At 44.7% G+C, this 20,933-nt stretch overlaps 1 protein-coding gene and 1 long non-coding RNA gene across 3 annotated transcripts in view; one reads left to right on the top strand and one right to left on the bottom strand.

The window, feature by feature from the left end:
- The first annotated feature begins 54 nt into the window (after positions 1–54).
- On the top strand, positions 55–20,716 carry LOC117056279. Its single transcript, XR_004427721.1, has 4 exons — positions 55–183; positions 1,836–1,999; positions 17,224–17,277; positions 20,591–20,716. It is a non-coding gene; the product is annotated as an uncharacterized LOC117056279 (long non-coding RNA).
- ADAMTS17 (ADAM metallopeptidase with thrombospondin type 1 motif 17) overlaps positions 16,857–20,933 on the bottom strand; it is a 158,899-nt gene continuing 154,822 nt past the window's right edge. For both annotated transcript variants that reach the window (XM_033166477.1, XM_033166478.1), the window contains 2 exons: positions 20,544–20,721; positions 16,857–17,885 (listed from right to left, as the gene is read on the bottom strand). In XM_033166477.1, coding sequence (XP_033022368.1) covers positions 17,734–17,885; positions 20,544–20,721 — 330 coding nt within the window. In that variant the 3' untranslated portion in view covers positions 16,857–17,733. The remainder of the gene's footprint in view (positions 17,886–20,543; positions 20,722–20,933) is intronic.

Genomic DNA, 20,933 nt, shown 5'->3' with positions numbered 1-20,933 from the left:
AGCGCGCGTGGGCCTTAAAGGAACAGCAGCCCTATTATTGTTTTTTTGCCCCCTTTCTTCCTTTGCTCCCCATAGATATTGGAAGGTGTGGGGAAAGGCAGTTCGCTAGCAGCAGTAGCAGGGGGCTGAGCTTGCTGGGGCCTCGTATGAAGGCCGCTTCATAATTGCTGCCAAGAATATGAGGTAATCGTTGCAGCCAGATTCCTAGGAACAGGGGATTCAGCCTTGTTTATTTATTGCATTTTTATACCACCCTCTCCTGCAAAGAGCTCAAGGGGACGCCCTTGTTTTTCCTCCCCTTTCCGTTTTACCCTCACAACAACCCTGCGGGGTAGGTAAGGCTGGGAGACAGTGACTAGGCGAGGTCACGCAGGTTTGACTCCCCGGGGTCTGTCCAAGCCCTAGGCTTAGTAAATTTGCAACAAGGCTGTTTTCTCTCCATATTGCTGGTGGATGGCTGGGGATTTGAACCCGGGGCTCCTAGGTTGTAGAAGAAGGAGAAGAGGAGTTTGGATTTGATATCCCACTTTTCACTACCCGAAGGAGTCCCAAAGCGGCTAACATACTCCTTTCCCTTCCTCCCCAACAACAAACACTCTGTGAGGTGAGTGGGGCTGAGAGACTTCAGAGAAGTGTGACTAGCCCAAGGTCACCCAGCAGCTGCATGTGGAGGAGCGGAGACACGAACCCGGTTCCCCAGATTACGAGTCTACCACTCTTAACCGCTACACCACACTGGCTCTCAAGTCAGGATAACTTTGCATCAATGAAGACAAGGAAGACTTTGCTTAGACCTGCAATTCCTGTTGCATACATCTAGACACAGAAAGTGTTTCAAATTTTATTTTGTTCCTTGCTTTCTAATTTTGTGGCATATGTTTCATACATGTTTAATATGTTCCGCCAGCATGTCTCTGATGTAAACTGTGCCAGCTCTTGCCAGGGAATGGCCCTCCTTTTTCCAAGAGCTGCGTACGAGATTTCTGCTTCTCGCACGCAGTCCATGCAAGCAATAATCTTCACATGCCTCCCTTTGTACACACATTCTTGAGTTCTTTTAGGGGAACTCCAAGTTGCACATGCCCCAGGGCCCCATAAACCCTCTGGTGTAGTGAGAGCTAGTGTGGTGTAGTGGTTAAGAGTGGTAGACTCGTAATCTGGGGAACCGGGTTCATGTCTCCGCTCCTCCACATGCAGCTGCTGGGTGACCTTGGGCTAGTCACACTTCTCTGAAGTCTCTCAGCCCCACTCACCTCACAGAGTGTTTGTTGTGGGGGAGGAAGGGAAAGGAGAATGTTAGCCGCTTTGAGACTCCTTCGGGTAGTGATAAAGCGGGATATCAAATCCAAACTCCTCTTCTTGTTCTGGGAGCCCCTGGTTCCGCTGGTGAGCTTCTGAAGAGACATCTGCTTGGGCACTGTGAGAATGGAGTGCTGGCCTAAAGGGCCCTTGGCTTGGTACAGCTGGGTTCTCCTTGGCTCTGCCATTCTTGGACCTTGCAATTGGCCAGGCTATTAGGAGTCTTTTGCTCTTTACTGATCAAAAGAACAATTCAGGTTTTAGCAGCAGACTGCAGACACAGAACACACCCTGTTGTTTTGGAACTGATTGTGCATCGCCCATGGCTTTGGTCTGAATCAAACAATATGGCATGCATTAGACCAGCCTTTGCCAACCCAGTGCCCTCCAGATGTTCTGGATCCCAACTGGGTCTGCGTGCTGTCTGGGGCTAATGGGAGTTGTAATCCAAAACATCTGGATGACACCAGGTTGGCAAAGGATTAAATAGGCTTTTCTGTCTTTCCTCTCTTTAAATCTTTCTTTTTTTTTAATAGAGCAACATTCATGGGCAAGGCACTTAAACGTGCAAGTTGAAAGATCTCTGCCCCAAAGACCTTACAATCTAACCTTCTACACAGGGGATATGTGTGTTCCTCCTCAGTGAATTAATTCCAGCTATCGCAACATCACTGCCTGTGGAGAAGCTGATTTGAGCGAGGTATGTAAATTTGGCGCTGGTCTGTTTACCTTGGCACTCTTTCTTTCTTTCTTTCTTTCTTTCTTTCTTTCTTTCTTTCTTTCTTTCACAGAATTTTAATAAGATGTTCCTTGGACGGAGAATGTTTGTATGTGACAAAACTACTGACAGCCTCATGTGTGTCATCACATGTGTGGTTTTGGGTCAAAGCAGACATGACTCTTAACTAAACAAACTTGGGACTCAGTTTGTTTTAGGACCAAAGTTATTATTATATTATTCTTATTCTTATTCATTTCATTAGATTTCATTTCATCAGTTGCTTTTTACAATAAAAAGTCTCAAAGCAACTTGACAAAAATACAATACAATACGATATGTGACTTTTCAGACGAAACATTTAGTGCAGCTGCACTGTGGAGCACATCTTCCCTCACAATTAGACAGGCATAGTTTTCATCCTATTCTAACACCTGAAAAAAATTATCCAGGCCTTACTAGATGAACAAGCCTCTTCACTGATAGGAACTTGTCTCCATTTTTTGCAACTTTGTACAGGTGAAACTTGAAAAATTAGAATGTCGTGGAAAAGTCCATTTATGTAAGCAATTGTTTTCATTAGCTACTGGAGTTTAAAATATGAGATAGACTCATGACATGCAAAGCGAGATATGTCAAGCCTTTATTTGTTATAATTGTGATGATTATGGTGTACAGCTGATGAAAACCCCAAAGTTGAAATTGTGAATTTGGGGTTCTCATCAGCTGTACGCCACAATCATCACAATTATAACAAATAAAGGCTTGACATATCTCGCTTTGCATGTCATGAGTCTATCTCATATATTAGCTTCACCTTTTAAGTTGAATTACTGAAAGAAATGAACCTTTCCACGATATTCTAATTTTTCGAGTTTCACCTGTATTACTTGCTTTGTTGTATGATATTCTATGATACTTCTAATCGTTTAGCAGTTCATCAGTATTTAAAACAAATGAAAACATAATTGTCACAAGGATCAAGCAGGATAACTCTGACCTGTGTGAAAGGTAGACGAATCTCTCAATCTCTGTTTCTCACTGTTTCTGACTTTTCCAATATTTAATTCAGTTCTCTACATTTCCACATCAATTTGCTGCTATTATTTTTTTAAGTCCACGTGGAAAAGGCATCAGCATTTTAGTGCAAATTTCTCCTAATATACACATTCTTTATGCAATTTTGTGTAAAATACATATTTTCACAAAACAATTTCCCATTGTATAATGCATTTTTGTATGCTTTTTCACTTGTATGCACACTTTACTCTGGTATATGATTTTTTTGCACACTTTACTTGACTAAAGAACTGCCTTGCAAAATTTGACGTGTGAATTTTGAAGGATGCCTGCATTTTGGTTCATGTATTGTTCTGGAAAGTACAAATTAAGTGGGCTTCCCTTTAAATCCAAACTGAGTCAGATTTGTCCTGCTTCCCTATATATAACTGTTATAATGATAATTCTCCATAGCCCTAGACTGGACTATATCATTCTAAAAACACTTGGGTGTTCTCCAGCCAAGGCTCAGGCTGCAGCTGTTCAAATTGGCATCCAACTTGAAAGCTTTGTCCAGTACTTGCACAATTAGATACTGCAACCCATAAATCGTTTGAGCGATTATTACTTTCGACGTGATTCCTAATCTGGGATTAATAAAAAGCGGAGCCTAGTGAGATGGCAGGTTGTCTTTTTCATCATAGTTGGCCATGTCGGAATCCCTCTTAACGAGATCAATGGCAAAGAGTCAATGCATTTTCAGAACTCAAAGGTGGCCAGTGAAAGGGAGGTCTTTTTATAATCCTTTTGTGCTGGTAACCTCTGGCACTTGGAGTATGTGTTTGTTTGCAATTTTTAATATTGTGCTTTGTCTAATGCTGTGTTTCCCAAACTTGGGTCTCCAGCTGCTTTTGGACTATAATTCCCATCATCCCTTGCTAGCTAGGGATGGTGGGAGTTGTATTCCAAAAACAGCTGGAGGCCCAAGTTTGGGAAACACAGGTCTAATGGGACAACAGGTTAGCTTTAGTGGAGGACAACAGGCTTCCATCTCTTGCTGTACTTAGAAGAACATATGAAGCTTCTTTATACCAAGTTAGCATTTGTCTACACCAGGGGTAGCCAGTGTGGTGGAAGTCTCCAGATGTCATTGGATTACAACTCCCATCAGTCCAAGATACCATAAACAAATGATCAGGGCTGATGGAAATTGCAGTCCAACAGCATCTGGAAGTCACCACGTTGGCTATCAACAGAGGTCTTTCCCAGCCCTACCTGATGGCAGGGATTGGACTTGTGGTCTTGTGCAAGCAAACTAGATACACCCTACCCATGTCCTTTTCCTTGTATTTCTTTATAGTTGGATATTCTACGGCACTCGTATTAAAGGATAGATAGTAATCTTGAGGTCAGGAATGGAATGGAGAGCCTGAGGCCCTCTGGGTGTTTCTGGATTATACACCATCCCCTTGCTGGCTGGGGTGGGAGTTGAAATGCAAGATTCATGGCAGATGAGGCTATGAATGACTACTAGCCAACGGGGGCTATGTTCTACTTCCATTGCTGGAGGAATGCCATTAGACAGGTATCACAAGTGCACTGCTGCTCACACGTCCAGCTTGCTGACCCGTCAAGAACACGGACTCTGTGATCATCACCTGAGGCCCTTCTTTGGGTGCCTCCTCCATGAAGAACGGGCCTTTTCTGCAGTGGCTTCCTGTTTGTGGAAATACTCACAACCCAGGGAGGTTCAGCTGTCACCTTCATTGTACACTTTTAGGCACCAGGAGAAAATGTTCCTCTTCAACCAGGCCTTTAGCTGATTGACAGTCTATGTCAGTGGTGGCGGACCTTTTAGAGACCGAGTGCCAACACCGCAACCCAAAACACCCTTATTTATCGCAAAGTGCCAACACAAAGTGCCCAGAGTTGTTGAGCTTTTTCGAGGGTGTGTGTGGATTGCCTGGATTTGCTGAGCTTTTTTTGGGGGGGGGTTCCCCAGAGTTGTTGTTTTGGGGAGGGATTTTTGGGGGAGACCTTGTAGGAGCAGCCACTGTTTGCTGTGGTCCCCACCAGTGAAGCTGAAGTCCTGCCCCAGCCGGGGACCCCACTCTGATGCTGCCCAAAGTTCTGCCACGCAGGCCGGCTGGGCTTTTGAGATGTCCTGCTTCCTGGGCGGAGGCCCTGACCCCTGTATAGGCTCCGCTGTTTTGCTGCGGCGGCGAGCCGCGGCTCAGGCAAGATACCAGGCAGCGCTCTGGCACGGCCCCGGAACCTGGATAGGAGCCACGTCTTTGCAGTGCCCCGAAGGATGGGTTGTGTGCCAGGCAGGTTCCCGGGAACAGTGCGGCCCCGCTCTCTGGCTCGCCACCTCACAGTAAAGATGACGCACAGTGGTCAGTGGCACTTCCCAACTCAGCTCAGCAGCTAGGGCTGGGGCCGCCATGGGGGGGGCGGGTACTGGCCGTGCGCAGATGCTTGGGGAGCTGCCCAAGGAGTGCCCGGCTGGCGGAGGAGTGGCCGCGCCGGCAGAAAACAGTGACAGAGGGGGTGGGTGGCTCTTTCTCGGCGCCGCCTCCTCCACTCGGATGGGCCGATGGTGTGCGTGCCACCAGAGGGTTCTGCGTGCCCACCCTGGCATGCGTGCCGTAGGTTCGCCACCACTGGTCTATGTCATTTTAAGCAGAGGTTATTGTTCCGTTTATTTTTGTTCTTGTTTTTATTGTGCACCTTGTGGTTTTATTCTGTATTTTTGTTACAAAGCACCCTGAAATCTTTGGATGAAGGGAAGTATACAAATTTAATTAACAACAACCACCACCACCACCACCAAATATTTTCCTTTATCTCAAAGGAAAATTTCCTTCAAGCAAGGTGCAAATTTTCCCTCAGGATGAAAACAATGAAGGAGCAATTTAACAATTAGTCAGCAGGTGATGCTGTTGCCATACATTATAACAAAATGTCTCCTCACAAGCTCCTTGTGAATGTAATAAACCCTGTTTTCAGCTATATATTCTGTTCACAAGTTGGTACAGCTGCTGCTGAGATGAAATAAGGTCAGGGTGGATCTGACCATTTCAGCAGGCCTCTTCTCCAAACCCCAGTCTTACAACTACTGAATCACATGGTGGTGATCCTGGGAATCATTTAGCTCAACCTCAGTTCTGCAGTGCTCTTTTATGATAGTTTTAGTGGTGTTAGTTTTGCTGATCTGTAGTCTGCCTTAGATCTACATATGTTCTGGATAGGGTATGGGTATGGGCAGTGGCATGCAGTGAAATTTTTTGTAGGGGTACAGTTATTGGCAGAGGTGCCAGCTTGCAAGGGTGATGTTGGGGACATTGCGTGTGTGATGTTGTCCTGACATTGTGTGAGAGAGCATCATGCCTCCCTAAGCTGGACAGGATACTAGAGCCCTTCTGCCTGCTTCCTAAATCTGGGTGGACTTTGGGCTCTTGGACCATGTTGAAGTATTGTGCCTCCTTCCCTAAGCCAGGCACATGATTCCTAGGCTTTGGGAAGGAGGCACCAGAATTTAATACTCTTAATTTACTGGGAACATTTAGGGGACTAGCCTAGTCTCCTGATGGCACACCACTGGGTATGGGGAACTTTTGGCCATCCAGGTGTTGCTGAACTACAGCAAGTATGAACCTTAGCAAGTATGGCCAATGATCAGGGCTGATGGGAATTGTAACTCAGCAACATCTGGAGGCCTAAAGGTTCCCTGAACCTGTTCTACAGAGAAGCAGGGAAGAGATGTAACTAGCAGGAAATAAATCAATTGAAAATAAAGCATTAAAAATGTGGGAGGTGATGATAGGGAAATATATTTGGTATGCTGAGCCCAACTTCTAATAAACCTACATGTCATTAGTCCTGTTTTGTTGGAACCTTCAGTTATACTGTCAATAATAATTTGATTATTGTTTGAGACCAAACATTGCAAAATGAGAGATTAGGACGGTTGCCATGTGACCAAATGTAGCTAATGGGCAGTGATGCGTTGCCCATATTAAAATCATGCAACTAGTTTTTGAGATGCAACTGGTTTTCCCTCCCTTCCTCCCCAGACTTCTGAGAATAGTATGGCATTGCAGTCAGATTAGAGCCTGAAGCTTGGAGGGAGGCTGCAGTGGGCACTTCCAGAAGGAGACTGCAGAGGATACAAGAGCATTTGGGAAATTTGCTGTGATATGTTGCTGCTAGATAAAAAAGAGGAATGAGGCGGCTCTGGCATCTCAACAAAAGGATTTCTAACAGCAGAGCTGAGGAAAATCTCTCCTCAGGTCACCAGAGAGCTGCTGTTCATCAGCACTGGGTTAGGCTGGGTGGAGCAATGGTCTTGACTGAGTATAAGGCAGCTTTGCAAGGCACAGCATGTATTAGTTACCCTCAAAGTTGAATAATTACTGCTGGTGCAACTGGCGACTGCAGTTATTCATGGAAAAGAAAGTAGACTTGTCTTGGATGCACCTTATACGTTTTTGCCAAGGAGAAACGTGTGGGGAAGCAAATGAATTTGCAGGCTGTAAAACAGCAAGCAAGCGAGAGAGAAATGGCTGAAGTTTTGTTAACCACCTGTGCATTTTTTTAGGTCATGGAGCAAGTCTGTTGGACAGAGTGCTTCTGTCCCGCCAGCAGCTTCCACTCTCCATCTGAGAGCTGGAGGAAATTCCTGGAGTCCCATGATATAGACATGTGCGTGGCTCAAGAAAATGCAGGCGGAGCTGGGCCAAGTGACAGCTCGCACTCCAACTTTGCTGCCTGCATAACAAATGCCTTCTAAAGAAAACTGGAAAGTCTCCTCCAAGTATATTTGTCTGGCAAAGGTTAGGACCCACTATTAATGTAGGTTGTCTAGCTACTAGATTTCTTGTTTCTGACTTAACTGTCTATGGGTAACAGATCTTTTTACAGGATATCTCCTGAAGTCATTGGCTTTTAATAATAACAATGTTGTTGCTGTTGTTGTTGTTAATCAATCAGTTAAACTTACACCCCTCCTACTCTTTCCTCTCCAAAGAATCCAGGGCATTAAACACACAAAAGATAAAACAATAAAAACATCTAAAGACAATTCCACTACAGATACAACCTTCAAAAGGCTTAGTGAAAGAGGAAGGTCTGCGGTAGGTGCCAAAAAGGCAGAGATGGGTGCTTGTCTAATATTACAGTACCTCAGGTTACATACACTTCAGGTTAAGAACAGAAATTGTGCTCTGGCGGCGCAGTGGCAGCGGGAGGTCCCATTAGCTAAAGTGGTGCTTCAGGTTAAGAACGGACCTCCAGAATGAATTAAGTTCTTAACCTGAAGTACCACTGTAAAAGAAAAGTGCTATTTGAAGTAGCTGCCACCTTCTCCTTTAAATGAAGGGTGGGTGTGGGTGTTCTTCAAACAGTGCTTTTGTGAAGCGCCTTAAGGCAGCCCCTGCACTCAACATTTCAGTTGAAATGGGAGTGTAGGGACTGCTTTACATCACTTCTCAAAAGTGCTGTTTGAAGAGCTTGTACACTTCTCTTGCCCCCTCTTAGGAGAAACGTATGAACTGTTTCAAACAGCGCTTTTGAGAAGTGCTTCAATCTCTACTCATTAGTCGATGAGCAGGGATTGCCTTGACTACACAACACAGTTCTCTGTTTAGAACATGGCACACAGCCAACACAGGATTAAGTCCTGGCCTCCCAGACCTCATCAGGGCAGATGGGCATGCTTTGAGGATAATGGCTTTGTGGACCAAACTGGATTCACTGGTGGGCCAAGATTAGCCTCCAGCCTGGAGGTTCTCCACCCCTGGTCTACCCTGACTGGCAACTACACTGCAGGGTTTGGGGCAGAGAGTGTCTCCCAGCCCAACCTGGAGATGGCAGGGATTGAACCTGGGACTTACTACAGGCAAAGCAGGTGGTCTGCCATCAAGCCACAGCGCTTCCCCCAATGGGTTGTTTGACTTGTTGGCCACAAGGGGAACTTGTGGTTTTGGATTGCACTCTCAAAGCTAAAATGCCAGCATCTTTTGTGTGTGTGTGTGCCAGCCCCACAGATTTTGTGTACATTTTTATCTGTAGGTAAAAAAAAACCTTGATTAATTCATCTACCCAAGGGAGCAGTTCTAAAGAGCTTTAGACTTAAGTGTTTTTGTTTTGTTTTTAAGGAGGCTGGTAATGCTCAGCTGCATTTCTGGGGATTGAAATGAGAAGGTGTTCCATTATCTGGCTTGCTGGAAAGGAATTCCCATCCAGAGAAAACCTCTTAATGTACAAACAGTCAGACTGGCTTGCTGGTGAACTCTCAAGAGACTGGTAAAGCCGTCAGCTTCTCTGAAGACTTGAGAGCGAGTGGAGGGAACAGGTGGACTCCGTGGACTGGGGAGCGATTACTATGCTCTAAAAAGTTTAAAACAAAACAAAAAAACAAACAAAACCCAGCCACAATGTGATTCTTATTCAGGCACTGGTTTTTGAAGTACTGTAATGGTATGGTTTTGCCTGTCCCTGATAAACTCAATAGAAGACTGTTCCAAAGGGAGCTGGAAACAAGAGGGAAGGTACACGGGGCTGTTGTCCCATGGAAATCATCCAATCCTATGCCGGTTGTACCTGCCAGACCCACTGTAGATGCAGCTTGAAATTCCAGGAGGGCGTTTATTGGCAGAAGTCTCCAATGCCTCCAGCCAAACCTATTACAGCATTAATTCTCACCCTCCCAACTTAATGCAATGCCTCTTGGCTTCCTAGGGAGCCCCCACAGGCCTTCTGTTGTTTAGGGAGTTCAACAATTACAATCTCATCTGGCTCGTGTGCATGATGGACTCTTCCAAGGCTAATGATGTGTTAATAGAGAGCGACCTTTGGACAAGGCCTGTTGTGTTTTGCTGCCGTTTTATAGCCTTGATGGGAGGCTGCCTCGGTTAGTACCTCGGATACCTTCAAGAACAGGAAGTCTCCTTGTGCTGGGAAGGCAGCATTGGATCAAGGAATGGTTATATTATTATTATTATTATTATTATTATTATTATTATTATTATTATTATACTGCCCTTCATCCGAAGATCACAGGGCGGTTCACAACATAAAAATACAAAATGATAACACAAGATACATAATCCAAAAACCATAAACAAATCAATAGCCCCTCCTCCCACAAACACATTGAAAAGGTCATAGAATGCTTAGTCAGCCCAAGGCCTGGTTATTGAGAAACGTTTTTGCCTTGTACCTAAGGATATGTAACGAAGGTGCCAGGCAAGCCTTCTTGAGTAAAGCATTCCACAAAGGGGGAGCCACCACAGAAGAGGTTCTCATGCTGCCACCCTCCAGAACTCTCATGGAGGGAGTATATGAAAAAGGCCCTCAGATGAAGATGGCAGGGTCTGGGAAAGTTCATATGGAGGGAGGTGTTCCTTGAGGTATTGCAGTTCTGATCCGTTTAAGGATTTATAGGTTGAAACCAGCACTTTGAATCGAGTCTGGAAACTAACTGGCAGCCAGTGCAGTCGGGCTAGGATTGGTGTAATATGCTCAGACTATTTTGCGTAGGTGAGATGGGGCACTGGAGCAGGCTTCCCTTTGCCAACCAAAGGTGCAAAAAGGGTGGCTTCCTCAAGAGGGAGGAATTCTAGCAGTTGAGGAAGGCCAGATGAACAGCTCACCTCTTCCACTGATGGTCTCTGGCTGCTGCTACCTCCAAGAGCGAAGCAGCAGTTCTCCAGCAGTGAAGCTTGTCAATGTACCGTGGAGCTTATAGTCAGCTAAGCTTCTAGGGCTGCCTTCGATGGGCTGATTTGGCACTTGTACCCTGTTCCCACGTGGCCTCTGCACTGGTCTGTTTTGGCTCCGGGTTTTGCCACTTGGTGCTCAGTTGGTAACTGGAGTTTTGAGTACATATGGTTTGATTGAAGCATTGGGTTTGGTGGGAGAAGAGTCGTCTCCAGTCTCTCTTGGCCTGAGCAGTAATATTGTTCAGGGTGTTGCCACTCCCCGTGCTCCACTTTCAGTCCAACTCTGGCTTGTTACAAGGGCCTTGCAGCTGTGCCAGCACCAGCATTCTTCACTGTGCTTTACTGCCTCAATAAAAGTACAGGAAGCTACCTAAAACAAGTCAGGCCAATGGGTCCCTCCAGCTCTGTATTGTCTATGCTGACTGGCAATGGTTCTCCAGGGTTTCATGCAGAGGGTCTCTCCCAGCCCTACTTAGAGATGCCAGGGATTGGACCTGGGACATTCTGCATGCAAAGCAGATGCTCTAACCACTAATGTGCAGAGCACACTGGCTTGAGCCTGTGGGGCAGTTGGCAACTGACTCCCCGGGCAAATTGAGCCCCATCATAACAATTACAGTGGAACCTTCAGTTGCGGACGTAATCCATCCCAGAGGCACGTCCGCAACTTGAAGCATTCGCATCCAGAAGCGCCACATCTGCGCATGCGCGAGTGGAAAAAACCTGGAAGTAACCCGTTCTGGTACTTCCGGGTTGCCGCGGGATGCAAGACGAAAACACACAACCTGAAGCGGATGCAACATAAAGTATGACTGTAGAGAGGGGCTAGGACCCAGAGGAAGTGATTTCATTTCCTGATATTCTGGTGGGGCTGCAGCAGTCAAAGGACCATTTAGTCCATGCTTTTTCAGATGCTGCCAATGATGTCATATAACACATCATGTTCCATTGGCTTGTGTGGGTTATGGATTCTGCAGCCTTAATTGCGGCTGCACATGAGGCCACTGCTAAATACAATTTTGGCCTGGTGGAAATGCAGTTGAACTGACTCGCTCTGCACAAGAGAAACCAAGTATGAGTTTAGGATCATGGTGCCAACAGAGCAAGCTATCCAGAAGCAACTCAGGTCTGTGTGATACAGGTAAAAGCAAGACTTGAAATTATTATGGAAAAAATACATTTATTATTGTTGTTATTGCTGCTGTTATTATCTTATACATGTTGAACCTTTAAAAAAAATCCCCAAATGGGAATGATCTCTTTTAATTTACAATTTGTTGCATTATGCTTGACTGGAATTATTATTATTTGTTTACAGCACCAGAGTAGGGTGGGGCAAGGAATTAGAAATATTACCATGGCTACAGTTCATATGGAAATTAATTACTGGGAAATATATCTATATCTATATATATACACACACACATTTTTGCACTTGGTGTTGAAAAACGTAACACGGTATTATTACCTTGCATTAGAATAAAATATCAGTATCCAACTGCAAAGGTGTTTTTTTTTAAAAAAAAAAATCATATAGACAAAAGACAAAAAGATAGCACCATATGATAGTGAGAATCTACACTCCGTATGTGACAACTTGTGCAATTACAAATGTACAGTACTTAAAAGCAGCACAAAGAAAATAGATTTTAGACAATGGGATTCCTACCCTTGTAATCCAAGAGGGCTGGGCTCAGAGGGAGCAAACCAAAGGCGTTGCTGTAGCTACACTGAAACCAACAGGTGCCTACACAGTAAGTATAGATGAAGAAGCCACAGCCACTGTATATTCTGGCTGCGGGTGCTTGATGTGGCATTGATGCTCCTCATGCACCCATGTTAATTGCAGTGTACACACAACATTGCTGGCATCAAAATGGCAGCCTGTACTTTAATCTGGATTTTCCTTTTCCCAAGAAAGCTTGGTAAATTAAAAACAACAACACAAAAACAGGTTGCATCCATTGTAGGATTAAAGTCACTTACTGGCATGCTTGCTGCACTGCTGGAAGATTGTTGTGCAAGGGAAAACACAATGACATGACAAAAGATCTGTGCATTTATTGGGGAGATGGGCAATAGGGCTGGTTTAGGAGACGGAAGGTGAAAAAGAAAATGTTGTGAACTTCAGGCTTCCTTCAGATCTTGCAATGGCCCACCAGACTTTTTCAAAACCAAATTTTATTTGAACAAACCCTTGCATCATCTCAGCAACCATTTTGGAAACTGCCTTCAATTTCAAGCACTTAATTCACTGTACAGCAGGGATGATGGGAACCCATGGCTAGGGGTGGCAACATGAATAAAATATTCACATGATACAGCACACACAAACCATTTGAACAGCAATGCTCTTCAACATGGAGGTGGTGGCCCCTCTAATATTTTATTGGAGGGGACTGAAGGGACCTCAACCACTAAGATTTGGTTCCCATGCTCGTGGCACTCTAGATGTTGCTAGACTCAATTGCCCATCTTTCCTGCCTGTTAGAAATGCTGGGCTGGGACTAGTGGGAGTTATAGAGTCCAACTGCACTGGGGAAACCACAAGTCCTCCATCCCTGCTATACAGCATAAGTGTAAGAGTGGCATGTTGGGTCAAAGGAAGACCTAGCCTAGCATTCTGTTTCCAGTGATCCTCCAAGAAGGCACACCATCTGTTCCTTGAAGGGGCTACCCTTTCCATGTTTTTATCCCCAGCACAAAATATTTAGAGGTACACTGCTTCTGTGTACAGAGGCTCCATAAGCAATTGTTGCTAGCACCAATTAGGCCCTAGCTCCCATGGATTTGTCTACTACACCCTTTTAAAAAAGCCATCTAAACTAATTCTCAGCCATACAACCCTGTCTCTGTATCTGCAAGGGTGAGAGAGGCTGGCATTTCATAGTGCAAGGCAAAAGATACCTTCAGCATGCAGAATCATGGCTCTTGATTGCAGCCTAAGCCATGATGCTGTGAGCTAGCTGATGAGGTCTGGCTATTCGGACCAGTGCCAAAGTGATGGAAATGAGTTGAGGCTTCTCTGCTAGTTCTCCTAGCACAAAGGCCGGCGTGCTACCCACTCTATCCCAAACAAGACTTTTTCACAGCACAAAACTGCTGGGCTGGGGTCTGAAAGGAACCCTGGCAGGCTATCAGCCTGGGATGGGCCTGATCTCATAGAGCAGAATGAGGAAGGGATGATCATTTTGCTAGAAGTATCTGACCAGGGATTGCCTTAGTATGTTGGTTTGGTTCGTTCATGAACAGTTTCCTAGATGTAGCCATAACATCTAGGAGACACCAGCAAAGAGGCCTGAAATGCAGTCTGAATGTTTTTCTATGATTGATTTTGAAGTGAATAAGGAACACTATAAAGACATAACACAAGCCAAAAGCACTACTACAAACACCAAGTGAACTCAACAAGATAAACTGGTTGGATAATTAGTAGCTACACTGTACAAAAATTTGATAGAATCCAGAGAAAGTTGGGCAAATTTTTATTTTTATTTTTTGTGGGGTGGTGGAATATATTACCTTTATCCTCATCTCAGAAGCTCACAGAGTAGCGGAAGTCAGGTTGTTTTATTGTAACCTCACAACAACCCTGTTTAGGTTGACTTCCCCAAGACCACCAAGTGAGCTTCCAGGCTGAGGAGGGATTTGAACCCAAGTCTTCCAGTAAAGTGCAGTCCTAAGCATGTTTATTCAGAAGTAACTCCTAGTGAGTTCCTACCACAGTCACTCACCAATGAGACTTGTGTACACCATCAATCAGCTGAAGTCCACTGGTCCCAATCCAACACAAACTCTCTGGATTAGATCTGATGTTAGCTCCCATGAGCTAGACAAGAAACAAAGGGTTGTAGCCAATGTTAGCCTACCTCAGAGGATGCCCACTGAAAGTAATATATCTTAGTTATCATGTCTATTCATTTCAGTGGGTGCACTCATGAGTAGGTCTAGTAGTGGATCCAATCCAAAATGTGTAATCTAACAGGAGACCAACAAGCTTTCCCCATCTTAGGGAAGTTTTAGACTACAACTCCCATCAGCCCCAGTCAGCACAGTCATATGATGCTGGGGACTGATAGGAGCACAGCTGATGGGAGTTGTAGTAAAAAAAAACACAAAAAAACACAAGAGGGTAGGCAGTTGGGGAAAGATGTACTAGGCTCACCACCAAGACTACACAGTGTCTTTGCATATGGCTGCCAAGTCATCATTGCAGCCCTGCCTGTAAATATATGTAGAAAGAATAAAGAACCACAGAACCCCGCCCCACAAACAACCTGATAATACAGAAGCAGGCTAGCACCAATGGAGCTCAGGGAGTGAATAAGCTCATTTTGATCCAAACATTCCCATTGCCTTGGGAAGGGTTAGAAGCTGGTCCTGAATTTTCGAGCACCATTATCTTTATTTCCATCTTGATAAGATCCCAGGTCTGTACTCTAGAAAACCCAGCTCATTGTCCGACATCTGCCATGCCTGAGGATTTTTTTAAAAAACCAATTTGTGTAATAGATTGATTTCAGTGTCTTGTCATACGGATGAACTTTTTAAAAAACCCAAAAACAAAATGCATGTCTGACTGCACATCCAGGGATCTTTGTGAGTTCTGATTTCAACTTGGGGGCATTTCTGTATTAGGGGTGTCAGAATGACCTAATATGAACTTGGCCTTCCAGTCAACTGAGTTGCAGAGGACAGAGTGGCTTCATGGAGCAGAGCCTCCCATTTGCTACCTACTTGTCACCGTAGCGAAGGTGTTGAGGTGGAGATTCATAGCTTAATCTTCAGCACTGTGGCTGGAGATGCAAACATGCGACCTGAATGCACTTTATTTAACAGAGCATGTTTAAATCGGCACACCCAACCCATGAAAACAGCAATGCCTCTCTCTGCTTACAGCACTGCTTGCCATAGAGCCTGTGAAAGGTAACATCTGAACTGCATTGGTCTTCCACAGCAACCCTTTTTATTTCTTTGGAGAAAGAGGAAGAAAAGATTCCCACCACTGAATGCAGGAGTGGCTGGGGCGGTGGGGTAGAGCTGCCCTCCCAGCAGTGGTGTCGCTGCTGCTTATCTGAACAGTGTGAGGGCTGGTGGGGTAGGGCAGCAGCAAGGCTCAGCACCACAGTAGGGGAACCAGATATACTATGCTGGGTCCTTCCTGCAGCCCTGTCCTGCCTCTGTACCATCCAGGTGAGCAACAGCAATGCTGCTGTTGGGAGGGCAGCTCTGTGGCACTACCCCACTGGTCCAGATCGGAAACGATAAATGATGTCCAAACTGGAGTGTGGGTGTGGAAGAAGAGAAACAGGGATATGCCTTCTGCCCAGGAAGAGATAAAGTAAGGATGCTCTCCCAAAATAGCAAGAGCCGAGAAGATTTAACCCCTCTTTCTGCTAACTCCTGCTTCCCAAATTCAACACATCAATTCTAATACTGTGATCACCGCACGGATGTCCGGACTTGTTGCAAAATAATAGGCAGCACAGGAATGGGAACCTGTGGTTCTCCAGATGTTACTGGACTAAAGCTCTTACCTTCCCTGACCACTGGCCCTGATGACTGAGTCTGATGGAGACTGGGGTCTAACAACCTCCAGAGGGCCACAGGTTCCCCATGCCGGACATAAAAGTTTGCTTTCAATGCTTAGCGCTGACCCTTCCACTGAAATTTCTGTGCCACATGTGAAGGTTCATTATGCAGCTGCAGTGGTGGATGCAGTGGGCCAGGCATGTTTTTATGCAGCTCAGATGGGCTACTGAAACTGATCTGATGCAAAACTTCACGATTGAGCTTGTTGTACTGCTGTAGAGTTATGAAGCATTTTGAGTTGAACTTGGTCTCCTGGGATCATTACAGTCGTCTTCTATTTATGTATTGCAACACTGGATAATAAAGCACCTTAACAAAAAAAACAAGGCAAAAGAGAATATATATTGGCAGAGAGGAAGCGGAATGTAAGCCCTTGATTTGTTTTTCTTCTTTTTACTCCTTTAAAATTATACTCAGTGGAATGCTGGCAGCAGCTGTGGCGAGCATTCGGCAGAGATTTCAAATGCGTTCATCCACTGCTGTTTGGCTTTCAGGAGCTTTTCTAGCAATGCCTCTTTTTAAAAAAATAAAATAAAAAAATTAAGCATTTCATTAATGGTTCTTGCTTTCAAGCCACCCGGCCTCCGTCCGCACTTTCGGGCTGGGAATGGAACGTAGAAGCCAAAGGCTGAAGCATTAAGTAATGTCTCTATCTACACTGAGTTATTTGCCAGAGGCTTACCCTGTTGAGGTACATGTAACTTTAGTCAATTTAATCACTTTTCAAATCTTTTCCTTTTTTTAAGTAAAGGAAAATGGTAGCAAGCCATCCAGTGGCTGGAAATAATCTATATATTACTGGGGGGCGGGGGGAAGTCGCAACGTCAAAACATCATAAAAATCTCTAGGATTGGCTTAGAGATGAATTTTTTCTTTCTTTCTCTTTTTCAGTCGTGGATTGCTTTGGTTCATCCGGTCTGCAAAAGGAGTTTCAAGTCCTATTAGGTAAGTGTTGGAATCCACCAAGTCTGAGTGGCTTGCTGAAGATCTGGTAGGCAGCTTACCCTCAAGCTTGCAACTTTTCCTGGCTGCACTGGGCCAAGGTCCATCTATTCAAGCATTTTGACATTTTAACAGTGGCCAGCCAGGTGCCGCTGGTGCCCGGTGGAAATGGCCATCCCCTGTTGTTGGTCACCAGCACCTGGCATTCAGAGGTAGACTGCCTCTGTGCATGGGGGTGTGTTCTTTTTTGCTGTCATGGCTGTTTAGCTATCCACAGACCTATCCCCTCCCCCCATGAATTTTGTCTAATCCTTAAAAGAAAAAGAAAAAAAAAGCCATCTAAGCTAAGTGGCTATTGCCACTATCTTGTGGCAGGCAGTTCCATAAGTTAATGACACATTTTGTATGAAGCAGTACATAGGAGCTGTAATACCCTAAAGGAGCAAAAGGTGGGTGTCATTAACTTTTCAGTTGCATCTTGCTTGCATAGAAGTCTCTGCAGGTCTGGCAACAGCGCTGGTACCACCTCATGTCCTGGCAGAGATTTTTCTCCCGAATCACGCGACAGTATACCATCCACTGGTCTCCTGTGCACTTGTAGGTCAGAGCAGCTTTTAAAATATAATGTGGGGTGGGAGGAAGAGAGAGAAAAAAAAGATAGAAAAAGTTTTCTGGGGAAGGGGCTGGGATCACCACCATCACAGTGAAAGGTTTACACGACCCACAATACTCAGCCTTATCAGGAGCCCAGACCATTAGCTCATCTAGCCTGGTATTCTGACTGGCAGCGGTTCTTGAGGGTTTCCTCCCAGCCCTCTTACCCAAAGTCATTTTAACTGGGGACTGAACTATGGGCCATGTTTTCCCTGCGTGCTTAAATTAATTTCAAACACATCACCTGAATAAACTTTACAACGAACTTGGAAGGCAGGCCAGAATGATCAAGGCTCTGGAGCGTGGATGCCCCCTGTATGCACTAGGGCTAACAGTCATGCAGAGGAATAGCTAGGCACAGCTGATCCATTCTGTATCTCTTATCTCTGCATCTCTTATTTGTCCCAGTCTTAAGTTCAGTTGTTGACATCAGTTTGAGGTTTATTTATTAAAAAAAAGAAAAGAAAATGGAAAATGGAAATTTGTCATTTTACTCTGCCATTTTCCTTGTTGTACACATTCTTGTAAAGCAACTTTCCCTAATATAATGCATTTTTTGCATAATTTTCACTGTAATGTGCATTTTTGAACACATTACAGTGGTACCTTGTTTTCGAATGTCTCCATTGATGGAAATTTCCGTTTTCGAACACCGTAAATGCTTTGGTTTTTGAACACGCTTCGGAAGTTGAACATGCCATGCGGCTTCCACTGAGTGCAAGATACTGAGGCCTAGCTGTCGGCTATTGAGTTTTCAGTTTTTGAATGTTTCAGAACTCGAACAGTCTTCCAGAACAGATTACATTAGAAAACCAAGGTACCACTGTACAGTACTTGATTGGAGAAGTGCATGGCAAAATTAGGAGAATTGTGAATTTTGAAGGATGGGAGTGTTTCTGTTCTCATCTTGTTATGGAAAGAGCAAATTAGGTAGATTTGCCTTTAAATACCAACTGGATCACATTTCTCCCCCATCCTCACCTGGTCACTCTGAAGCTTGCCTAAGGCTGCCTAGTAAGTTCACAGCTGCTGGGAAACTTGAACCACTTCACGCAGGCCCCATGCTGCTGCCATAGCTCTCATGAAGTATACAGAGTCTAAGGTTGGGAGGGTCTGAAGCTGCTCCTCCACCAGTCCTTTCCACCACCCCTCCTCTCATACTGGTGCAGGGTGAACATAGAGGCTCGCTTTACAGATCTGGGAGGAAGGTGGTGGCACAGATCAGCAATGTAGGAGGTGCCCTGGCTGAATCTCTTCTCAGAGCTTTATAATATACAGCAGGTGTGGGAGATCTTTGGCCCTGCAGATGTTGCTGAATGACATTCTCCTTGCTTGCTAGGGCTGACGGGAGTTGTAATCCAGCAACTTCTAGAGAGCCAAAGGTTCCTCACTCCTGATATACACACATGAGCACTGTGCTAAGACCTGGAAAATTAGGAAGAGTGTTTACTTCAGTACTTGACTTCCTGGGAATCTCCATTTTCACTTGTGTGTGTGCTTTGCTTAATGGTTTTTTAAACACAAGTTTGTAGCCCTTGCGCAGGCACGTTTCAAAATGTTTGTTCAGAGCACTGTATACTCAGGGACCTCCCATTTATCATACGTGGGAAATATATGAAGTGGACATTTTCCAATTTAAGGCCAAATGTTTCCTTCTCACAGAAGAGGGAATCCACGTGTGTCAGGAGGATCAACTAGACAAAAGCTTTCCTCCTGGTAGTAGTAGTGATTTCAGGGGTGGGGTGCTTCATCAGGACTGCAGTGGAAGAAAGGAAAGATATGAACCTTCACCCCCCTTGCCTGTGGCTTCCAGTCTGGTTTCCCCACCCTTCCATGGGCATTGTTTAGAAGGGGGGAACCTCTAGACATGTTAATTACATTTAATCAAGGCCGAACAGCGACATCAGGCAGGCATCTTTTTTTGAAGGTTCTGAATAGCCACTTTCAAATGCTTTTTAAAGGCTACTTTTATTGTTTTATTATTTTTGTAAACTGCTTTGAGGTTTTATTACAATCAAGTGGTGTATATATACTTGTGAAATAAAATGAATATATAAATATAAATATACTTGATGTGGCTGAGTAAGTCTATCCAGACATGTAGAAGCTGTCCCAGTGTTTTAATGTGGTTTTATCTTATAGTGGATTTTAATTATTTTTGAATGCTTTAAATATTTGTTTTTAACTGGGAATTTTTTTACTGATAATTTTATTGTTGTCCCCCCCCCCTTTTTTGCAAACCGCTTTGAGGTTTTATTATAATCAAGTGGCATATAAATATTGTGAAATAAAAAATAACTAAAATAAACTTGATGTTACAGAACGAGACGTTATTGGCTCTCCTGCTGCTTTTGTTCACTTTTAAGCAGGTTGGGGGCTCCAGCCAAAGAATGCTGGTGGGACAGAGATGGGCTTAATCAGAATAGCATCAGTAGGGGAGGGATGCAGTTTTCCTGATCAAAATGCCCCATCCTCTGAGCTGCTTTTAACCCTGCTGCACAGCTCTGCTGAGCCATATCTGTTTTGACACTCTATACATCAACACAAAGTCATTGGAGAACGGTCGCTAGCTTCAGAGTTTGTTTCTTCAGGGTGAAAAACATAGCCATACTTACCAAGTCTTGGTGAGGTAATTGTGTTCACATTGATCTTCTCGTTACAGGCCTCTTGGTGACACTGTCGGTAGGCTGCAGGCTTGGAGAGGACAGGGCATTCGTTGCCATGGCGACCTGTGACCTTGTGCATGCACTGTACCACACGGGACTGAAGGCCTTTCCCACAAGTTGAGGAGCACTGGAGAAGAGAAGGTGACCTTGGTGAATTGTATACAACAGTGGGAAGGCCCATGAAGACAGCAGAGAGGCTCTTGGGATGACATCAGATGATGTCTTTGGCTTTGAAAATTCCTGGCAAGTGATGCTCAAACCACAATATTTTTGGACAGCTTCCCTTTAAAGAAGGTTGTGCAATTGAGCTCTGCTGGCTAACCCTGTCCCTCAGGAGTC

Source organism: Lacerta agilis, chromosome 13, assembly GCF_009819535.1.
Source record: "Lacerta agilis isolate rLacAgi1 chromosome 13, rLacAgi1.pri, whole genome shotgun sequence".
NCBI classification, from domain to species: domain Eukaryota; kingdom Metazoa; phylum Chordata; class Lepidosauria; order Squamata; family Lacertidae; genus Lacerta; species Lacerta agilis.
The sequence above is the reverse complement of the archived record's forward strand: the minus strand, read 5'-3'. Positions and strand labels throughout refer to the sequence as shown.